The sequence below is a fragment of the Hypanus sabinus genome, chromosome 5, assembly GCF_030144855.1.
Source record: "Hypanus sabinus isolate sHypSab1 chromosome 5, sHypSab1.hap1, whole genome shotgun sequence".
NCBI classification, from domain to species: domain Eukaryota; kingdom Metazoa; phylum Chordata; class Chondrichthyes; order Myliobatiformes; family Dasyatidae; genus Hypanus; species Hypanus sabinus.
Window position 1 is genome coordinate 65,283,528 of NC_082710.1, and position 24,081 is coordinate 65,307,608.

General features: G+C 42.2%; 1 protein-coding gene across 2 annotated transcripts in view; it reads left to right on the forward strand.

Moving 5' to 3' along the window:
* Positions 1-391: 391 nt before the first annotated feature.
* The window catches only part of zcchc7 (zinc finger, CCHC domain containing 7), a 243,657-nt gene continuing 219,967 nt past the window's right edge, over positions 392-24,081 (forward strand). The window contains exons 1-2 of one of the 2 annotated variants that reach the window (XM_059970058.1): positions 392-466; positions 22,718-23,372. In XM_059970058.1, coding sequence (XP_059826041.1) covers positions 22,736-23,372 — 637 coding nt within the window. In that variant the 5' untranslated portion in view covers positions 392-466; positions 22,718-22,735. Of the gene's footprint in view, positions 467-584; positions 723-22,717; positions 23,373-24,081 lie in introns of those variants that run through there. The other variant, XM_059970059.1, reaches the window with a different exon arrangement.

Here is a 24,081-nt window from a genome sequence, read left to right on the forward strand (position 1 = left end):
ATCAGAGAGGTATGCGAAATTAATAGAAAATTTGATGAAGTTTTTTTTTCATCCTGAGCATGGTTAAAACCTAGAATGAGCTGCTTTCAGGAGCCAAAAGTATTCTCATATATTTAAGAAGTATTGAGATAAGCTTTTAAAACACGATGGTGGGGTACGGAACAAGGGCTCGAAAATGGATTAGTTTAGATAGCTACCTGATGACTTGCACGGACAGTGTGCGCTGAAAAGCTAGTTTATGCGCAGTCCGTTGACTTTATGTTAAAATTGTCCTTCCATGTAGTTGTACAATGAATGTACACGATTGCACAACCAAGGAATACTTCATGGTTGGCTAGCTGCCTCAGAGACTGGCGGAAGCAGGTCTTGCCGGCACAAACGTCGTGGAGCATCACGGTCGGCCAGCGAGGATGGCAGCGTGAGTGAAGGTAGGACTCCCTGAGCGGCTTGCTCCTGATGTAAACAGGTTAGTGTCAGCCGTATAAACCATTCTTGAAGCCGGCTTTCAGACACGAGTTAGTTCCTCGCGGGGACGATGGCGGACGTGGGTGTCACGAACGTCGGGCCACGTGGGGAGCCCGCGCCGGGGTGAATGCTCGGGCCTGGCCCCCAACTCCAACCCCTTCGCGGCGATCAGCGCAGCACGTGGGGGTTGGCCACGTTCCCGCGCGCGCGCCCCGGGCCGCTGAGCGCGCACGGCGGCGGACACGCGCCCCGGAGTTGTAAGTAAAGATGTTGTTAGCCTGGAGTTGCGGCGAAGTTCATTGCGGGCATGCACCGGGTTCAGGACATTAATCTACCTGACAAAATCAGAATTAGTTTTATTGTCACTGACTTTAGTTGTGAAATGTGTTGTTTTACGGCAGTCGTTAGTGATGGGGAGGCTTGTGCCTATGTGGCCGAGTCTATAACCCTCTGAAGCCTCTAATGATTCTGTGTACGTGTGCCTTCATACCAGGTGGTGAAGCAACCAGTCATAATGCTCTTCCCTGTACATGTGTAGAAATTTATAGTCTTTGGTAACTTAACAAAACCTCCTCAAACTTCTAATGAAATCTGGTTTCTGGTGTGCCCTTGTCGTGATTACATTATTGTACTGGGCCCTGGATAGAACATTTGAGACGCTGACGCTCAGGAACTTGAAACTGATCACTCTTTCCACCATTAACCTCAGTGAGGATTGGTGTGTGATGTCCAAACTTCCCCTTCCTTAAGTCCACATTCAATTCCTTGGTGATCACAGTTCGATGTTTTCCTTCTTGGAAAGAATATATTCAACTGGATGGATCATAAGAGGATTTTAAAGAGTCGAGGTTGCGTTTCATAGCCAGATCTGACTTCAAATCCTTCATCAGGATTGGATTGGATCTTTTGGTTTGGAAGAAAGAGACCCTGTTTGGCTTTGTGCCTGTTGCACTAGAGTCAGAATCAGGTTTAATATCACTGGCACATGCTGTGAAATTTGTGGCAGCAGTACAATGATAATATAGAACAAAACTGAATTTCAGTAAGTATATATTATAGGTAATCTAAATAAGCAGTGCAAAAAAAGAAGTAGAGGTAGTGTTCATGGGTTCAATATCCATTCAGAAATTAAATGACAAAGGTGAAGCTATTCCTGAATCACTGAGTGTGTGCATTCAATAAGGTTATAATTGATTACCTCATAATTTCAGCAAGGCCTTTCTACTTTTGTACTCAAATCTTCTTGCAATAATGGTCATGGCTCCATTTTCCATTTCAGTTGCCTGATATACCCAAATAATTTTGAGAGATTCTACTACAATGGCATTCTGCTCTGAGCAATACCATATTTCAGTCTCTCACCATTTAAAATTAAATGCCCTGGCTTTCATTTTTAAAAATCAATGTCGATGACCTTGTGTTCGTCCACATTGGACTCCATTTGCTGTGCTATTGCTCATTTAACATGTACTGGCATAAAATCCAAGCTTCAAACTGAAAGGGGCCAAGTTAAAGGAAATTTTCCTGGCAAGTTTTTCACACAGAGTAGTAGATGCCTGGAATCTGCTGCTAGGGGAGGTAGTGGAAACAAATAATGTTTATTTAAGAAAAAATTCAGTAGGCCCTTGACTAAGTAGGGAATTGAGGGATATATATCATGTGCAACTATCAAGATTAAATTGGCATTCTTGTTGTTTCAGACATCAGGCCTGAGGGTTTTTTTCCCTGTGCTATGTTCATCTATAAACCTGACAACAAACATATAACTTGCCTTTTGAATTGGACAGGCTTGTACTAGGTTCTCTTGATGTCAAGAGGAAATCATAAACCAATCTGTGGCTGCTGTGCTTTGCACCATTTGATCAAATGCTGAGATAAAATGGTACTATAGGTTGTACAACTGTCTCTCTCCTCCAGCAACCCCAGTTTGACTTCAGCCACTTGGGCTGTGTGTGGAGTTTGTGAATTCTCCTGTGACCATGTATGTTTCCTCTGCATGCTTTGGTTTTCTCTCACATCTCAAAGATGTGCTGATTAACTGGTGTAAGCTAATACAAGAGCATTGGCAGGGAAGTGTTGTTAATGGGCATGTATAAGAGAATGGGTCATAGTGTCTGATAAAGGAATGGGTAACATGCATGGATGTCCTAGATAATACCTGGCTGATGGCACAGATGATTTGGACTGTGAAGATATCAAAGTTAGAGATATATTAAATGATGGCGCTGCTTGAGATGTTGATGTGTTGTAATGTGTAATTTGTGACCAAGGCCATCCAAGAAATGCTTGGCCTTGACTTTTTGGCACTGAACTGAGAACTTGTTTTATATCACCTGAGATTGAGTGGCTTCCTCATTGGTGCCTGCAGTTTGCCTTTCAAACCTTCGCATCATGATTCGAAGTTCTAAGTAAAATTTATTGTCAGAGTACGTACACGTCACCACATACAACCCTGAGGTTCTTTTTCCTGTGGGCATACTTAGCAAATCTGTAGAATAGTAAATGTAAACAGGATTAATGAACAACAAACTGCAAATGCAAGTATAAATAACGAGCGTGAAATAACAAAATAGAGTCCTTGAAGTGAGACCATTGGTTGTGGGAACACCAGAAGTAGAATGAGTGTAGTTATCCCCATTTGTTCAAGAGCCTGTTGAGGGGTAGTAACTGTTCTTGAACCTGGTGGTGCGAGTCCTGAGGCACTTGAACCCTCTACCTGCATGGCCTGAGTGGTGAGGATCTCTGACAGATGCTGCTTTCTACAGCAGTATTTCATCTGTGTTCCAGTGTGTACATGACAATCACTTGTCCTCTGGAATTTTCTGTGATCTTCACCTTGTGTCATCTTCATGTGGATTTATGAACCCTTCCTCACAGACACCTGTACTTGTTCCTGTGAATTCCGGAACCTTCTGGATTGCCATCCTAGGACTCTGTTTGTGTAAGGCTTGGGAGGAACTGTTTCCAGACCTCCACAGTTTGTGAGCAAAGATGCATTGCATTGTTAATTTTTGGTTAGGGAAGCAATTGTTTTATTTGTCTATATTTTGGGTAGGTATTGAAAATATATTTGTTTAACATTAAAATCTGCATCTGTGTTCTATTGCTGCTGGCATGTAACAATCCAAACATTGTTGCAGCAGAGAATCCATTACATCAAGCCAGTATCTGGCTGATCAGCTAGTCAGTCAGAAAGTGGGTTATGGGTGATGAATGGTTGCTGCCGACCCGGGGCCTGGACTGTTGTTGGCAATCGGGACAGTCCCTTTGCCAATGATCAGAGGTAGCATCCTGTAACCCTAGCGCTTGCTAAAGGTGGTTGCTGGGGTCTGGATGGTGGAAGTCCATAGTTAATGTTACCCTTAGGCATAGGTTGGCCGTGGAAATTGGGTGGTGGTGCATACGGGGGTCCATGTGTTGGGGCTCTGGGACCAGTGGGATGTGTAAGGTACCTGCCTCTGGATTTTGATTGACTCCTGGTCCATTTGAGAGGTATGCGGGATCAGGGGGTATATGGGTGGAGTGGGGCAGATCATCCAATCCTCCTCAGTTTCATCCGTATCATCATTTTGAAACAAAAGGGGCAAACCAGACATGTCAGGAGGTACCTCCGCTTTACCTTTGTGATCACCATTTTTATTTCCCTGCTTCTCTTTCCTTTCATGTCTTTCTCCCTGTCGACATTAATAATTTCCACCTTTCTGCAGACCCCCATTTCCACCTTTCTGCAGACCCCCATTTCCACAGCGCTTCCTCTGCTTTGGAACATTTATCCAAATCCCAGCTGACACCTAGTGGCTATATCTCATTCCCTAGTTTTTTATTCAGTGACACCGACAGTCTGTGGAAATCATTTTCATCCCCTGGGTTGTCTTTACAAAGTCTAAATATAGGGGTGTTAGACCCCGATTTATCAAGGGTCTGACCCATTTCAGAATTCAGATTATTCACCCTTTTGTAACCTAGTGCCGTGTCTCTCTGCACCCACTTCAGGTCCTGACCTTCGCGTGGGGGATTTTCCCTCTTAACAACCAGTCTAAGGCAGGGTGTCCGAGACAAGCACTTTCAAACAATATTATCCACTATACTTCAAAGTTCTGAGGACTCTAACCCTAGATACCTTAAGTGTGAGGACTCGAACCTTATCTTATACCTTGATCTTGAGGACTCGAACCTCACCTTCTGAGTTACCATAGTGCTCGGGTAGTTTAACTGTGGTTCTTCAGGAGCTCGTCAGAGGGTCACCCATCAGATGAAAGGGTCACCAAAGTGTCACCAAAGGGTCAACTAATGAGAGGGATCGAGGCAAATCTTACCTTGTGGGCCCATCCACCTCGAGTCATTGCCACAGAGTCGACCACTGACACTGTCTTTATGGATGTACCTGGTCTTGAGGTCCCATCTGGGGTGCCAAATTGTTATAAACTTCTTTTGATCTACCCGATGCAAAGACACCACGTACTATGCTGAAAGTAACTTCAACTCTTTATTAGCAAGTTACTCAAAAGAACCCTCCTTAAGCACTCTCTCTCAGAGGCTGCTTCAAGGATCTCTGCCTCCTGAAGCAAATACAGTTCTTTTTATATCATGCAGTCACGTACACAGATACATGTGGGATCACCCCCCCTTAGTTTCTCTACAGATGAGTATTGTTAACGTTATCAGTCATAAATTGTTCGTATAACAGTCTTAATTACTATGTCTGGCTACAGACATGCACAAGCCCACCACCCAAAGTCAGCTGCCCTTGTAAATAGTCACTCCCTCTAATCGCTTATCTTGCAGATGCCATAAGAAACACAAAACACAATATGTTTCCCACACCAAGGCTACTGTCACTTGCTCAGCTTATCTCATGAGAAAGCATTTGTGCATTTATACTCTTTTTTCTCAAGCTCATAGCTGCTATGACTTTTAAAAAATAGCCAGGGTCACAAGCGGCCTACGAGATGCTAACTTCCATTCAGGTCCTGGGGATTTATCTACTCTGGTTTGCCTCAAGAAAGCAAGTATCTCCTCCTCTTCAATCTGTATAGGTTCCATGACCTCACTACTTGTTTGCCTTATTTCCATTGACTCCATGCCAGTTTCCTTAGTAAATACAGATGCCAAAAACCCATTTAAGATCTGTCCCATTTCTTTTGGTTCCATACATAGCTGACCACTCTGATCTTCAAGAGGACCAATTTTATCCCTTACTATCCTTTTGTTCTTAATATACGTGTATAAACTCTTTGGATTATCCTTCACCTTGACTGCCAAAGCTACCTCATGTCTTCTTTTAGTCCTCCTGATTTCTTTCTTAAGTATTGTTTTGCACTTTTTATACTCCTCAGGCACCTTATTTGCTCCCTGTTTCCTATACATGTCATACATCTCTCTCTTCTTCTTTATCAGAGTTCCAATAACCCTCGAGAACCAAGGTTCCTTATTCTTATTCACTTTGCCTTTAATCCTGACAGGAACATACAAACTCTGCACTCTCACAATTTCTCCTTTGAAGGCCTCCCACTTACCAACGACATCCTTGCCAGAGAACAACCTGTCCCAATCCACGCTTTTTAGACCCTTTCTCACTTCTTCAAATTTGGCCTTTTTCAAGTTTAGAACCTCATTCCGAGGATCAGATCTATCTTTATCAGTGATCAAGTTGAAATTAATGGTGTTATGATCACTGGAACCAAAGTGTTCCCCTACACACACTTCCGTCACCTATCCTAACTCGTTTCCTAATAGGAGATCTAATATTGCATCCTCTCTAGGCGGTACCTCTATATATTGATTGAGAAAACTTTCCTGAACACATTTTACAAACTGTAACCCGTCTAGACCTTTAACAGTATGGAAGTCCCACTCAATAGGTGGAAAATTAAAATCTCCTACTATCACAATTTTATGTTTCCTGCGGTTGTCTGCTATCTCTCTGCAGATTTGCTCCTCCAATTCTTGCTGACTTTTGGGTGGTCTATAATACAACCCAGTTAATGTGGTCATACCTTTCCTGTCTTTCAGCTCCACCCATATGGCCTTGGTAGAGAAGCCCTCTAATCTGTCCTGCCTGAGCACTGCTGTAACATTTTCCCTGGCTAGCAATGCCATCCCCACACCCTTCATCCCTCTGCCTCTATCACGTCTGAAACGTCTGAACCCTGGAACATTAAGCTGCCAGTCCTGCCCCTCCTGTAGTCAAGTTTCACTAATGTACACTCTTGTACACTCAATTCTGGTTTCTGCCAGCTCTGAATCTTTTCATCTCTAATTGCCGATAAGACATCAACCATCTTGATTTCAACACTCCTCTCTCCTCCTCAAATCTGATCCCTTCCAGATGAACTGCCCTCCACACTCTCTACACTAATCCCAACCTTATCATCAAAACCACAGACAAAGGGGGTGTTATTGTAGTTTGGCGTACTGATCTCTACTTTGTTGAGACGAGGTGGCAACTCTCAGACACCTCCTCATACCTGACCCTTGGGAAGGACCCCACTCTACACCATAAGAAAACTGTCTCCAACACACCATTACTGACCTCATCCACTCCAGAGAACTTCCAACCACTGCTACCAAACTCATAGTTCCCTTACCCAACACTGCTCGCTTCTACCTCCCAAAGATCCACAAACCAGACTGACTTGGGTAAGCCTATTGTATCTGCCTGATCCTGTCCTATTGAACTGGAGTCCTCGTATCTTGATTTCATTTTATTGCCTTTAGTTCAGTTCCTTCCCAACTACATCTGCAACACTTCTCATCCCCTTGATTCCAGTAATTTTCAATTCCCTGGCTGTGACTGCTTCATCTTCACCATGGATGTTCAGTCCCTATATGCTTCCTCCCCCATCAAGAAGGCCTCAAACCTCTTGGCTTCTTGCTTGACAAAAGAACCTCCACCACCCTTCTCCATCTGGCACAACTGGTCATCATCCTGAATGATTGTTCCTTCGGCTCCTCCCATTTTCTCCAAACTCATGTTGTAGCCATGGACATTCACATGGACCCAAGCTATGCCTGCCTCTTCATTGGCTAAGTAGAACAGTCTATACTTGAAGCCTTCCCTGGCTATACTCCACAACTCTTTCTCCACTACGTCGATGACTGCATTTGTGCTACTTCATGCACTCATGCTGCACTTGTCAATTTTTCCAACATTGCTTCTGTCTTCCACACTACCCTTAATTTCATTTGGTTTGTCTCTAACACCTCACTTCCCATTCTTGATCTCTGTCTACCCACATCTTTTATAAACCTATTGATTTCCATAGTTATCTCGAGTACGCTCTTCCCACTCTATCTCCTGTAAAAACGGGATTCCCCTCTCTCTACTATTTATGTTGCCCTCACCCCCATCTCCTCCATTTCACATACATCTGTACTCACCCCATTTTCCCACAACCATTATAGTGAGAGTCCTTCTTGGCCTTGCCTATACCCCCATCAGCCTTTGCATTAAACACACTATACTCTGCAACTTCTGCCATCTCTAAAGGGATCCTACTCCTAAACATATCTTTACCTTCCTTCCCCCCTCCCCCCCCTACTTTCCCTAAGGATAGCTCCCTCTACAATTCCCATTGACAATTCATCCCTCTTGGTACTGGCACTTTCCTTGCAACTGGCCCAAGTGCTACACCTGCTGATACACCTACCTTTTCCTCATCTCCATTTAGAGTCCTAAACAGCCCTTCCTGGTGAAGGAACACTTCACCTGCAAATCTGCTGGGGTTGTCTATTGTGTCCAGCGCTCCCGATAAAACCTCCTCTACACTGGTGGAGTTGACCACTCTCCTATCAGATTCTTTTTTCACTTTCTTGAGTTATCATCTTTTAAATGTTTTAGGTGCGAGGGAAGCCAGTTTCCATGATGGAGCTGGCTGAGTTTACAAATTTCTGCTGCTCCTGTACAACGGTCACTCCTTGCTGAATGGTTATGCAACCAGTTAGAATGTTTTCCACAGTACATATGTAGAAATTGGCAATTGTCTTTGGTGACATACCAATTCTCCTCAAACACCTAATGAAATATAGCCGCTGTCAGGCCACCTTTGTAATTGCATCAATATGTTGGGCCCAGGATAGATCCTCAGAGATGTTGTCACCCAGAAACTTGAAGCTGTTCACCCATTCCTCTTCTGATCCCTTGATGAGGACAGTGTGTTCCCTCAACTTACTCTGTCTGAAGTTCACAATCAAATTTTGGTCTTACTGATGTTGAGTGCAAGGTTCTGCTTCGAAACCACTTAACCAGCTGATCTATCTTACTCCTGTACGTCTTCTTGTTACATCTGGAACTTTGCCAACAGTAGCTGTGTCGTTGGCAAAATTAGATGCTGCTTGTAGACCTATTGTGGTGATAGGCAAATCACAGTGGGTCCCAGTCCTTTAGGCAGGAGATGATTCTAGCCATGACCAACCTCACAAAGCACTTTATTGCAGAGTGCCACTGGGTGATAGTCATTGAGGCAGCTGACCCTGCTCTTCTTGGGCACTGGTATAATTGTCACATTTTTGAAGCAGATGGAAACCTCCAGCTGTAGTAGTGAGAGATTGAAGATGTCCTGCCAATTGGTTGGCGCAGGTTTTCAGAGCCCTGCCAGGTACACAAGCAGTGGCTGACACCTTGCAAGAGTTCACTCTCATAAAAGATGTCTGAAGTTGGCCTCAGAGTCAGAAATTACAAGTCACTGGATACTGCAGGGATTCTCATAGATGCAGTTTTACTTTCCCTTTCAAAGCATGCATAAATGCCATTGAGTTCATCTGGGAGCCATTGATGTTAGGTTTCACTTTGAAAGAAGATAACGGCCTGCAAACCCTGCCATAGATGATGTGCATCTGATTTCGTCTCTTAACCTCAATCAAGATTGTTTTTTAGCTCTTAAGGTAACCTTCTGTAGGTCATATCTGGACTTCTTGTATAGTTCTGGATCACTGGTCTCAAATGCCACAGATCTAGCCCTTAGCAGGCTAAGAATCACCTGGTACATCCATAGCTTTTGATTGGATATGTCAAGTATGTTCTCGAAGGCACACAGACATCCACACAGGTCATGATGAAGTCAATGACAACTATAGCATGTTTATTCAGACTCAAAGATGAAACCCTGAATATTTGATAGTCCCACAATTCAAAGTAGTCCTGTAAGCACTCCTTTGCCTCCACCATATTTGCTTGGTTCTCACCTCTGGTGCTGCGGTCTTTGGTCTCTCCCTATATGCTGGGAGTAGAAGTAGAGCCAGGCGATGATTCTTTCCAAAATGTGGGTATGGGATTGCATTGTAAGTGTTCATGATGTATAATACTGGTTAAGTGTGTTGGCTCCTCTGGTTACATAGGTGATATGTTGGTGGTAGTTGTTCAGAGACTTCTTCAAGCTGGCCTGGTTGAAATCAAGTCAAGACAAGTCAAGTCACTTTTATTGTCATTTCGACCATAACTGCTGATACAGTACATAGTAAAAATGAGACAACGCTTTTCAGGACCATGGTGTTACATGACACAGTAAAAAAAACTAGACTGAATTACGTTTAAAAAAAAATCTCCCCACAATGATAGGGAAGGCATTAAGGTGTGCTATTTCATGCCTGTTGATTACGGGGCTTAGCTCCTCCTGTGCTTGCCTAATGTTAGCCTGAGGTAGAATGTACACTGCTACCAGGATGATGGTAGAAAACTCCCTCGGCAGATAAAAAGGATGAAATTTGACTGCTAGATGTTTTAGCTTGGGTGACCAGGACTGAGATAGAACTGCCAGGCAGTGCACCACAGTGAGTTAATTATAAAACTTATTCCACCCTCTCTGCCTTTAAAGGACTAAGATGTTCTGACTTTACTGTGAATGGAGAAGCTATCGAGCTGCAGTGCTGCATCCTAAATGTCAGGGGATAGCCATGTTTCTATGAGGCAAAGTATAAGGCAGTCCCCGATGACCTTCTGGTGCAGTAATTTTGCACTGAGGTTTTTAGTTTTATTTTCCAGAGACTACATTCATCAGCTGGATAGTAGGGAGTCGGAGGAGGGGGTTTGAAGGTTTTGTGTTTCAATCTTACTTACAGCTCAGCTTCCTCACTTCATTTTTTTTGAAAGGAAACTGCACTCGTGACCTGAACCAGCAGTCTGCAATCCATTGATTTTGAGTATCGATATATACTTTTAAACGCCGTAAAACGATGTTGCATACTGAAGTACCCAAGGCTCTGACTGGATTTCAGCTGTAGTAGGGAATATTTCAACAAGAATATTTGATGATTCCCATCTGAGCTTCATGCATTGTTTAGCCCTTATCATTGCCATCTTGGCTCATCTTGACTTTTCTGTTGATTTATTTAAAAAAAAATATCAGCTTCCTTTTAGTTTTACTTTCTGAGAAATATTTAGGGGATCTTGAGTTTTATCATTGGGAAAAATAGATTCTGTGCGGGAATTTCCATCGTCTAAAATTCGACCACAGTCGAATTAGATTGTTTTGGGAGAAGTGGATTTGAATTCAAGAGACATTGGCACCCGTATTGGGTGTATTCTTTATAATTACATCAATATGTTGGGCCAGGAATAAATCTTCAGGTGTTGGCACCCATGAACTTGAAGCTGTTTACCCTTTCCACTGCTAGCTCCTTGATGAGAACTGCTGTGTGTTCTCCTGAAGTCCACAATCATTTCCTTGATCTTACTGATGTTGAGTGCAAGGTTGTTATTGTGATACTTTTCAAGTAGCTGATCTGTCTCACCTCTGAACACTTCCTCATTACCACCGGAGATTCTTCCAACACCAGTTATGTCATTGACGATTTTACAGATGGAGTTTGAACTGTGCATTGCTACACAGTCATGAGTTGTGGGCTAAGCACACATCCCCTGTTGATTGTCAGCACAGGAGAGATGATATTTCTGATATACACTGACTGTGGTCTCGATGAAGAAGACAATGATCCAGTTTCAGAGGGAGGCACTTAGGTCCAGGTTTTAAAACATGGATTAGTACTGAAGGGATGATGCTGTTGAATGCTAATGAATGAACAGCAGACTGATGCAGGTATTGCTGTTGTCCAGGTGGTCCCGAGCCAAGTGGAGAGCCAGTGAGATTACATCCACTGTAGACCTGAAAGCAAATTGCAGTAGGTCAAGAGTTAATTCTGGCTATGATCAATCTCCCAAGGCACTTCATTACAGTTGATCTATGTGCATCTGGGCAACAGACATTGAGGCAGCTCACTCTACTCTTCTTGGGCACTGGTATGATTGATGCTCCTTTGAAGTAGGTGGGAACCTCTGATTACAGCAGTGAGAGATTGAAGATGTCCTTGAACTTTCCAGCCAGATCTTTGGTACAGGTTTTCAGTGCCCTGCCAGCTACGGTATTGGGGCCTGATGTCCTCAGAGGGTTTATCCTCGTGAAAGATGTTCTGATATTGGCCTGAGAGACAGTTATCACAGAACTGCCAGATGCTGCAGGGATTTGCACAGGTATAGTGTTACTCTCCCTTTCAAAGCATACATGAAAATTGTTTGGCTTATTGGGGAATTAAGCATCACAGCCATTATTGATGTTTGGTTTTGCCTTATAGGAATCAATGGCTTGCAAACCCTACCATAGCTGACGTGCATCTGATTTCATCTCAACTTCATTAGGAATTGTTTTTTTGTTCTTAAATTGACTTCCATAAATCACACCTGGATTTCTTGTAGAGTTCTGGATTACCAATATTGACTGTTACAGATCTAGCTCTCAGCAGGCAGCCAATCTTGTGATTTACCCACAGCTTACTAAGCAAGATGGCGCTGGTGAACTATAGCAATGTTCCGCGGACTACATACAATATTTCTAAATGTACCTCTTTTGAATTACTCTCATTGCAATCTGCAGCAAGTAATTTCCCTTTAAGCAATATATTTTTAAATCAACTTAAAGAACCACAGATTCACAGACTTCCAAAGGATTCAGTGGACTTAACTCTCAAACAAGCAGATAGGTCACCTTTAAGCTGACGAAGGTTCATCCCTATGGCCAGAAGCGAGGCAGGAAAGGGGACTAAGCCAAGCTGAAACAGAGAGGAATGGGCCCCCCTCTACCCTGTATATTGTTAGCAAATGTGCAGTCAGTGGAGAACAAAATTGAGGAGCTGAGGGCAAGATTGCTGTATCAGAGGGAAATGAGAGATTGTTGTATTATGTATGAAATTGAGACATGGCTTACTCCCAGTACAACAGATATGGCAACCAGATTCGAAGGCTTCTCGATTCACAGGATGGACCAAACTGCTGATTTGGAAAAGGCAAAAGGTGGAGGTGTGTGTTTCATGATAAACTCGTGGTGGTGTTCTGATGTGCTGGGACTATAGCCAGGTGATTAGGTTTGCCAAAGTGTGGGTGTGGGATGGCACAGTAAGTGTTCTTGGTGGCGGTGTAACAGTGGTCAAGTGTGTTCACTTCTCTGGTTCCATAAGTGACATGTTGGTATTATTCATTGAGAGACGTCTTCAAGCTGGCTTGTTTTAATTTCCCCCCGCAAAGATTGGGAAGGCATCAAGGTGATCTATCTCCTGACTGCTGTAAATGGTGTTCAGCTCCTTCAGTGCCAGTCTGATGATGGTCGTGGGTGGAAAGTACACTGCAACCAGGATAACAGTGGAAAACTCCCTTGGCAGGTAGATGGATGATGCTTGACTGCCAAATGTTCCAGTTCAGGGGAGCAGGACTGAGATGGATCCACCGTGTCTGTGCACCATGATGAGTTAATTATGAAGTAAACATAGCTGCTTTTGGTGAGCTGTGCACTTGTATTCCCAGCTCCCTCTGTTCCATAATACTCATCAGAACAGGAATGGCAGGAGTTTCTGGGAGTAATTCAGAAGATGCAAGATCATGTCATCCTAAATAAGAAGCATTCTTAAAGGGAAGATGAGGCAACCATGGTTGGCAAGTGAGGTCAAAGCCAGCATAAAAGCAAAAGAGAGGGTATAAAGTATTGTTAAAACTAGCAGGAAACTAAAGGCAATTTAAAATAAAAGCAATGAGAAGAAAAGATGAAATGTAGAAGTAAGTCTGCTTATCATATAAAAGAGGATACCAAAAGCTTTTTCAGATAAACAAGGAGTAAAAGAGAGGCAAAAGTAGACATTGAACTTCAGGAGTAGTAATGTAGAGCAAAGAAATGGCAGATAAACTGAATAAGTATGTTATGTCAGTCTTCAAAGTAAAAGACACCAGCAATATGCTAGAAACTTGATGGGGGGGGGGAATGCAGAAATGAGTCACTAAGTCATAGTATGGAAACAAGCCCTTCAGCCCAACTAGTCCATGACAACTATAACATCCTTCCCACTCGTCCCAGTTGTCTGCATTTGGTCCATGACCCTCCAAACCCTTTCTGTTAATCTACCTATTCAAATGCCTCTTCAGTGTTGCAGTTGTACCCACCTCAACCACTTCCTATCACAGCTCATTCCAGGTAACAGTGTGAAGAAGTTACCCTTCAGGTCTCTTAGATCTCTTCCCTCTCGTAGATGTGCTTTCTAGTTTTGGACTCCCCAACCCTGAGGAAAAGACTATATAACTGTTCATCTTAAACTTCTTTGAGGTCACCTCTCATTCTCCTATACTACAAGGAATAAAGTCCAGCATGATCATTCTCTCCCTTAACTCAGGCCTTTAATCCAGGTAGTATCTTTGTACCCCTCCAGCTTGACAATGTTTTTCCTATCCAGGGTAACCAGAACTTTACACAACACTCCAATTGCAGTCTTACCGACAACTTGTAGAACAGCAACATTATGTCTATACTTTTAAACTCAGTGCCCTGAGTGATGAAGAGCAGCATGTTGATTGCCTTCTTTACTAAACTGCACTCCCAGATGCCTCTGTTCCACAACACTCTTTAGTGCCCTGCCATTCACTGTATGTCCTACCTTAATTTGAATGTCCAAAATGCATCATTTCACATTTATTTAGGTTGAAAATCACTTGTTCTTCAGCCCATCTCCCTAACTGATCAAGATCTCTTTATAATTAATTGTAACCTTCTTCACTATCAACAAAATCCCCCAATTTAGTATGATCAGCAAACTTATTAATCGTATCATGTGCATTCACATCCAAAGTGTTTATTTAAATAATGAATGACGTGATATCCCCAACACTGATTCCTGAGATAGTCCACAAGTCACAGGTCTCCACTCAGAGAATTGTATTTCAACCGTCACTTTGCTTCTTATCATTGAATCAATTCTGAATACACTTTGCTAGCTCCCCCAAATCTCAAACGGTCTAATCTTCTGGATCGACCATGTCAAACACTTTATTAAAATTCATATAGGCAACATCTACTTCAAGAGATTCCATAAGATTAATTAGATATAACCTCCTATGCACAAAACCATGCTATCATGTTGATTAGTGCTGATCAGCCCTTGATTATCCAAGTGGTGAAAGATACTATCCCTTAGAACTTTCTTCAGTAAATTCCCTACGACTGAAGTCAGGTTCTTCATCCTGTAGTTCCCTGCCCTGTTCTCGCTGCCCTTGAACAAGTTTAGCTGCTGAGTGAAATCAGCTTGGCTTTCTTAGAGGGAGCTCCCGCCTGACAAATCTGTTGGAATTCTTTAAGGAACTACGAACAGAATAGATGGCCTATGACAGAGTAGTGCACATAATGAATAACCTCCTCTCAGGCTTCCAGCCAGGTGCTGGCATTACTTATAGCCGACATTTCGATGACAAACTCTGCCGTCTTCATCAGGGATGAAGTGCCGGGCATGTCTAGTCCAATGCTATGTATATCCCTGTCATGTGTCCCTCCTTATTGTTAGTCCTCATCCAATTAGATTTCTGTTGTCCCACCTTGTTTACAATAGAATTCCAGTACTTAGAGCGAGACATTCGTATTTGGTAAAATTCTTTTCCTTGAGTTTTATTTCAATGGCTTCCTTCATTAGGCAGTCCAAAGAGTCATTGGTGTGGCACAGTAGTTTTGTGCTATTGAAGTCAATCCTGTGGCCATTGCTTATGCAATGTTCTGTTACCGCTCATTTCTCTGGGTAACCCAAATGGATACACCTCCTATGCTCATTGATGTGGGTCTCCCCTTGTGGCCAATTATATGCTGCTCTGCATTCACAGGGAATCCTGTAAATGCCAGCTGTCATCTTTGACCCACATAAGCTGGGATTTCAGCTTCCTTACGGGTTTGTGGATGGTATTAATCCAGTACTTCTTCAGGATCCTGCGATCCTCTAGAAACCTTTAACATATAGGGAAGGCAGGCAGTAGTGATGGATTCCTCCTCATTTTTGGGTTTCCCGGTTTTTTCGTCTTAAGGGCCAGATAGATTTCCTTCACCTTGTAGCCATTTTGTAGGAATGTTGTGTGTAATCATCTTATTTCATCATGAAAATACAGGATTAATACTATCCACAAACCTGTAATCTCAGTTTATGTGGGTCAAAGATGACCTGGGACTTAGTTTGGCTAGAGTTTACAGGATTCCCTGTAACTGTGGAGCAGTGTATATCAGCTTTACTGTGGAAACCTGCATCACTGAGTATCGGATGTATATCTGGGTTACCAAGAGAAATCAGCAGTAGCAGAATATTACGTACACAATGGCCATAGGATTGACTTTGATGGCACAACACTAATGTGCTGCATCAATGGCTTTTGGGACCATTTGGTGAAGGAAGCCATTGCAATTTCTAGAGAATAAGAATTTTAACAAAGACGGTCTCGTTCTAAGTAAGAACTGGAATATGATTATAAACAAGGTGGAATAGCAGAAACCTGATTGGTTAAGGACTAACCAATTGGAATGGATGGATGACATCGAATTAGATTTGCCTCAGCATTATTCCTGATGAAGATGGCAGAGTACATATACCTGTACCTGGCTGGAAGCCCGAGGAGAGTTTATTCATCATATTCGCAGGGAAAGCACTGGATCGTTTAAACACACATGAGACTGCTGAACAAAATAGGAGCCATTGAATTATGGGAAAGGTACTAGCATGAATAGAAAACAAGTGGAAGGCAAAGAGTGAGAAAAAGGGGTCTTTTTCTGGTTGGCTGGTGCTCCCCAGGGATCAGTGTTGGGCTCTCTACTTCTCATGTTATATTTTGATGATCTGGATGATGAAATTTATGGCTTTGTGGCCAAGTTTGCAGGTGATGTAAAGATAGGTGGATGGGCAAGCAGTGTTGAGGTAGCAGGAAAGTATGCAGAAGGACTTGGATGAGTTGGGAAAATGGGCATAGAAGTGGCAGATGAAATAGAGTGTATGGTCATGCACTGGTAGAAGGAATAAAGGTTTGGCCTATTTTCTAAATGGGGAATGAATTCAGAAATTGGAGGTGCAAAGGGACTTGGGAATCATTGCAGGATTCCCTAAAGGTTGGTAGTAAGGCAGATGCAGAGTTAGCATTCATTTTGAGATGACTGGAATATAAAAACAAGGATATAATGCTGAGGATTAATAACTCAGACTGCATTTAGAGTTTTGTGGGCAGTTTTAGGCCCCATATCTCTGAAAAGATATTTTGGGCATATTTTAAGCAGTGGTTAATAGGTTCTTTATTAATAAGGGTGTGAAAGATTATGGGAAGAAGGCAGGAGAACAGGGTTGAGAGCGAATACTAAATCAGCCATGATTGAATATTGAAGAAGACTCGAAGGACCAAATTGCCTATTTCTGCTCAATATTAATTTATTTATCATGTGCACATTGATACATTAGTAAAATTCACCATTTGCATTAACAGTCAACAGACCCAAGAGTGTGTAGAGGACGCCAACATAATGTGCCCATAATGATCAGCAAATAACACAGGACATACTGAGCAACAAAACAGCAACAGCAATACAAACCCCATTTTTCCCCCTCCTGCGCACACACGTACACAGTCCCCTCAGGATTGGCTGTCTTCTTCAGCCTCCAGACTGCAGCGGAGTAGGACTCTGCTCAGAAAGATTGGGCTTCAACTTTCCCAGTGGATGTGCAGAGGTTCACAAACTTGGGACTCTGGCTAACAGGCCTCGACTTCCAGACATCCAATTCGATCCTTGAGCTTTGATTCTCGGCATGGTCCCCATGCTCTGAACTAAGCCTTGAATTCCTCTCACCGATTTGCAAACCCAGGGTGCCATCAGACCTTGTTCCTCCTGCCTACATGGAGCATTGTATCCAGAACCTGCTTACAACTCATTGACCTTAAGAGGGCTATCAGCCCTTGCCCATGTTGGTCTGCCGGCCTGACATCTGGCTGGATATTTAGACGTGGACCATAGATGTCCCACATCTATGTCGCTTGTGTTCAAACATGGAGTGGACGATTAACTCTAATTTTCCCTCATCTTTGTTTCTAATCCTTCACTGACCCCTAATTCCCCTCTCTGTCCTCTACAACACTTAAAAAAAGCAACTAGGAAGCAACTAAATTCTAGCTATGATTTTAACAGCTCACATCAGTGCTATCTTAAGTATCCCATGTCTTCTGAAAAATTTTCAATGTGTTTTCAATCTTTGTATGTCAGCTTGCTGCTAATTTATGTTGCAAGCTACAGTTGCATATGTATGTCATTAGCTGTGGATATCAGGGTTAAGGGCACCCAGAAGAAATTTTGTTTGCAAATCAGTTGTGGGGGGGGGGGGGGAAGATTAAATAAATAACTGCCAAATTTTATTAAAAAGGTATGAATAATTCTGCATATCCTGATCTGCCCTTTCTCATCCATTCCACTCTATATTGTTACGAACCCCGTAAACTGGGTCACTTACCAGCAAAGATAGAGAGGTCCATTGAAGTCTGATGATACTATTTTTAACAGTATTTATTAGTAAAAATACACAAAAATAATATCAATGCAAGTATACAGATAATATACATCATCAATACTAAATCTAAAAGTGCGGGTATAATAATAATCAATAGAAGCACTATCGTTGTCTAGGGGATAATGTATTGTCCGATGGAAATATAAAGTTCACCAGTTCATGCAGGCTGCAGCCGTTGGGGACCGCTGGGTTGCAATGGTTGGAGAGAGAGAGAGAGAGATTTGGAGAAAAACTTGACGGCTTTCCTTTTATGATTTTGATCCGTCAGGAGTCTCGTTGTTGTGGCCGTTCACTTGTGGTCTCTCCTTTAGCTAAGTCGTTCTTCTGTGATGAGCCCGCCACCCCGGCAAGGGAGGACGCACACGGGGCCTCACCGGTGATCGCTATAAAACGCTATCACGGGATTTCTAGCATTTCTCCTGGTGCGTCTAAAGAGGTTGTTCCCCAGACCCCTCTTTTATATTTACTCACGGGGTCTCAGATGTCAATCAGATTGGGATGATGCAATCCCTCAACCAGACCACTCTGGTTGTCCCCTGAGGGTTTTCAATGAATAGTACAGTACTCAATACACAATTCCGTCTCCAAGAGACAATGGGCATTATCAGTGGTTCCGTGCCAGGACACATTCCTAATCTTGTGTATTCTGCGTGTGTCTCTCTCATTTCCTGGGTCCCAGACCCGAATTAATAGTGATCTTGCGATTCTCAAAAAGGAGGGGGCGACTTTGTACCCTTCGGCCCCTCAGAGTTGCGTCACATTCATAACAATATAAACAGATAAATGATCATTAAAAGATGGGGTCAGAACTGTAAGGTTTCATTTATTTTAAAACTTTGACCATTTGTGGAACCTAAAATATATCTCTATGACATAATTGTTGGGAATGACATGCATAGAACTGGCAGAAATTAAATTACATGAAAGATAGCATTCATCATTATGTATGACATTGAATTGAATGGATTTGGAACATATAGCAGCTTGAAACCAGAGCTTCCTTCTAATTTGTTTTAACAAAGGATGAGGGGAGATCTTATAGAAACATATAAAATTATGAAAGGGATAGATAAGGTATAGGCAGGTAAGTTGTTTCCACTGGTAGGTGAGACTAGAACTGGGGAACATTCAGGGGAGTAAACTTAGTTTGAGAAGAGAGGAACTGCTTTTCCCAAAGAGTAGTGAATCTGTGGAATTCTCTGCCCAATGAAACAATGGAGGCTACCTCAGTAAATATATTTAAGATAAGGTTTGATAGATTTTTGCATAGTTGGGGAATTAAGGCTTAAGGGGAAAAGGCAGGTAGGTGGAGATGAGTCCATGGTCAGATCAGCCATGATCTAATTGAATGGCGGAGCAGGCTCAATGCACCAGATGGCTGACTCCTGCTCCTATTTCTTATGTTCTTATGAAAGGGATTTTTTCACTGGTGATGGTTCAATTCCATTTGCAGCTCTGCAAATAAGACAGTCCTTGCATGCGGAAGGCTTGTAGAAAATTAAGGGGTTGTCTGATGAATGGTAAATGAGAGTTGCTGTAACACAGTGCTATGCTTGACAATTACTGTGACCATCAATGTTTCCAATGCTGAATCTTTCTAAATCTGTTTTGCTTGGCAGGGTGGGGGGGGGGGTACATTGGAATGGGTGAGTAGTGGGAGAAGAGGGAACTCGGTATGGTCAGAGTTGATTAGAAAATTAATTGAATAAGTCACATAACTACTACAGCTACAAAAAGTTAAAAATTTGAATTTCCAATGGTAAGTGACTAGTCTTCTGATTTCTTCAAAGTCTTCCCAGTATTTGAGATATAAATCAGGAATGTAATGCTTTCTGCTTGCTGAAATAACGGCATCACCAATACCTTCAAAGGTTGGCTTCTTTCAGGACAAAACAGCATTGACAACTCAGCCACCAACCCAAAGATACACTCAAAACACAGCACATCTCAGTTTCATTACATCTATAAAGTGCACTGCAGAATCTTACTTAGTGTACTTGTATCTCCAAAGCTCACGATGTCTGTACAGAAAAAGGACAGGGGCAGCAGACTCATTGGAAATGCTATCAGCAACAAGTTCTTCTCCAAGAAGCACATTATTCAGACTGGCTTACTGTCTTCTTTGATAGTATCCTGGTACTTCAAAAAGATGGTTCATCTCCAGCATTGTTAAGAATTGACAGTAAAGGCTGATCTTCCCAGGAATGCTTACTTTTTAAAACTGAATTTTTGTGATGTGCAATGCATTGGTTGTTTTCATTTGTTATCTGAAATAGGCCATTAAATTGTTTCCACCGGAGGATATTAAAGGAAGTAGCTGCAGGAATGTATTAATTAATTATAATTGTTCAAAATGTATTATTTTTCATTTATAAAAGGTAGTAGGAATTGTTTCAAATCATTAATTCCTTAGATCCATTAAAGAATACCATGTAGAATACGTTACCGAGCTACATGAACCTGGTGTTGATAGTGTAACTCTCACTTCAGCTAGCGGCTTAATATAGGGGATGATAGTCCCTGGCCTGGCCAAACTTAAGAAATCTTGTTTGGGTGGATGCTGTGCGATGTGTTCCCAGTTACAAATTGGTACCATGAAATAACAAATAGTACACAATATGCAATTAAATGACTGAGCTTTGTAATTCTTAATTTGACTATATGTTTAGTAAAGAAAAGAAAAAGGGTCCATTCTCATGAAACAGTCTATTGTGCAAGGGTGGAGCTCACTGATAAGCCGTTTGTCCACCATTGACCTCCTCCGATCGTTGCTGACCTTCAGACCCTCGCTCCAAGTCCACTCCATCTGGCGGTCTACCAACTCTTTCCATTCACTTCTTCTCTCTTCATCTCTTCCTGGCAAAAGACCTCGAATTCCTGGCTCCCAGACACACAAAGAACAACCTCCTGCTCATCGGTTAGCATGCCTCGTTAGCTCTAGTCATAACCCAAACATTGCTGCTACAGAGAAACCATTACCTCAGCAGTGGAACATTACAGAGGAGCCATTACATTAACAGTGAAAACTTACAGCGTGTTACAATAGTGAGAGAATGTTTTGGAATACTTGAGAATAGTATGTGATTAGGGAGTATCCGCTTGTTTGACATAAGTAAAATCACTGAAGTGGAGACACGAGACTGTAGATGCTGGAATCTGAAGTGAAAAACAATGCGGGGGAACTCTGTAGTTCAAACAGCATCAATGGAGGCAAAGAGGTGGTTGATGTTTTGGGTCATACTGCTGAATTGTACTGAGTATAAAGGGAAGATAGCTAGTACAAAGATGTGAGAGGGAGGGATGAGCCAGGCAAGGTGAAGTTTGATTGGGGAGGGATGGGGGTTCAGAGGGAAGGTGATAAATGGAACCAGATAGAGGAGAGATGGTAGACAAATGGAACAAGATGGAGGAATGCAGAGGAAGGGTAGGTCAGGGTAGATTGATGTGTAAATCATGGCAGCAGGAATTGTGTCATTATGTTTGGATTACCAAAGAAGACTATAGGATTTTGTTCTTGTAGTTTACATTTTACCTGTGGCTATGGAGAAGGCAGAGGACAGACTGATCTTTACAGGAAGAGAATTGGAGTAATATGCAACCATAAGCTCAAGATGTCTATTGGAGACAGATTGCAGTGGTTCTTAAAATGATCACTTTGCTTATGTTTCATCTTCCTGATGTGGCCTTATCTGCATCGAGAGCCGTGACTGTAGCACATAATGTTGGAGGAGGTGCAGTAGACAAAGTTCAAGGAGATGCATGTGAATTTCTACCTCACCTGAAAGAGGTATTTAGGTCCCTGGATGGTGGTGAGGGAGGCACTTAGTTCACCCTAACTTAATCTTACTATCCCCACCGCACCAGTACCTCTGTCCTCCCAATCTGTTTCCATCTGCCCTTCATCCTTCCCTTGTCTGGTTCCACATAAACTTTGAGCCTTCCGCTGGTTCCCCCCCCCATAGCCTGGCTTAATCTGCCTATTTCTTCTTGTTTCATTTATTTCCACTTATCACCTATCAGCTTGTATCTAAGCTTTGCCCTTCCCCTTTTCTCCTGACTCTGCCTGCCCATCATCTCCCACCACGGTTGATACCCGCAATATCTACCAATGTAAGTATGACCCTTTGTTCTCTCACATCTACATCCAGCCTGTCTTTCCTCTACGCTCTCAGTCCTGATGCAGAAAATGACTAAAGTTTTGAATGAAGAATTTGAGGTTTTGAGTTCAATACTTAGTTTCTTTTTAATCACTGTTGGTCACTGAAAAGATTACATTGGTATCTTTTGGAAGAATCATAAGATTAAATGCTTGTATCTTTTTTTAAGAGGTCTTAAATGTTTTGAAAATGCCTTATTATGGAACTTGCTGAAAAATGTGCAATGATGAACAGTGATTTATTTTAAACTTTTTTTTTGCTTCTATTTTATACAGGATAAATTTTTTTTCACAATGTTTTGTTGTGATGACTTGGAAGCCTATGAAGATGACCTGTATCGTGAGGAGTCTACTAGTGAAGCAGAAATTGATAGTGAAGTGGAGTTCCAGTTATACAGTCAAGTGCACTATGCAAACAATATTACTGAAATGAAGATGGATGAAAGGAAGAATACAGATAATGTAAATCTGGATACCACTTCAGTAAAAGATGATGAAAAGCAGTCAGCAAGACCTAGAAGACAAAATGTTTCCTCTGATCATGATTTCATACTCATTTCAGATAGCTCTGATGTCATCATTCTGTCAGACTCTGAAGGCGATGATAGTATTTATACACACAAGGATGCTAAATCCACAGAATGTTACCTTAAGCAAGGAAAAGATCAATCTTTAGGAAAGCATGCACCAGGATCAGACACTGGTACAAATAACTCAACACCAGATGTGAATAGATCAAATGAAATGCAGAAATTGTATCAGTTGAAGGGCAGAACTTGTCCACAAATCCAAGAGAGTGAAAGTTCTGGAGCAGAGAGTGATGATGAAGAGATAAAAAGTTGGACAATACTGGGAATTGATAGGGAGGAAAATGATGAAGACAATATCCAGATCAATGTTGTTAACTCTGAAGCACTGAAGACGAAAGGAGGTAAGAAGTTTTTTTTTGAACAAATACAAATACTTTATTGTCACCAAACAATTGATACTAGAGCGTACAATCATCACAGTGATATTTGATTCTGCGCTTCGTGCTCCCTGGAGTACAAATTGAAGTAAATATAATAAAAATTTAAGTTATAAATCATAATTAGAAAATACAAAAGGGAAAGTAAGGTAGTGCAAGTCAGGTCCAGATATTTAGAAGGTACGGCCCAGATCCGGGTCAGGATCTGTTCAGCAGTCTTACCACAGTTGGAAAGAAGCTGTTCCCAAATCTGTTCCCAAATATGTATCCTCATGCTCCTGAACCTTCTCCCGGAGGGAAGTGGGACAAAAAGTGTGTTGGCTGGGTGGGACTTATCCTTGATTATCCTGGCAGCACTGCTCCAACAGCATATGGTGTAAAGTGAGTCCAAGGATGGAAGATTGGTTTGTGTGATGTGCTGGGCTATGTTCACGATTTTCTGCAGCTTCTTCCGGTCTTGGACAGGACAACTTCCATACCAGGTTGTGATGCACCCTAGAAGAATGCTTTCTATGGTGCATCTATAAAAATTAGTGAGGGTTTTAGGGGGACAGGTCAAATTTCTTCAGCTTTCTCAGGAAGTAAAGGCATTGGTGGGCCTTCTTGGCAATGGACTCTGCTTGGTTAGACCAAGTCAGGTCATTTGTGATATTCACCCCGAGGAACTTAAACC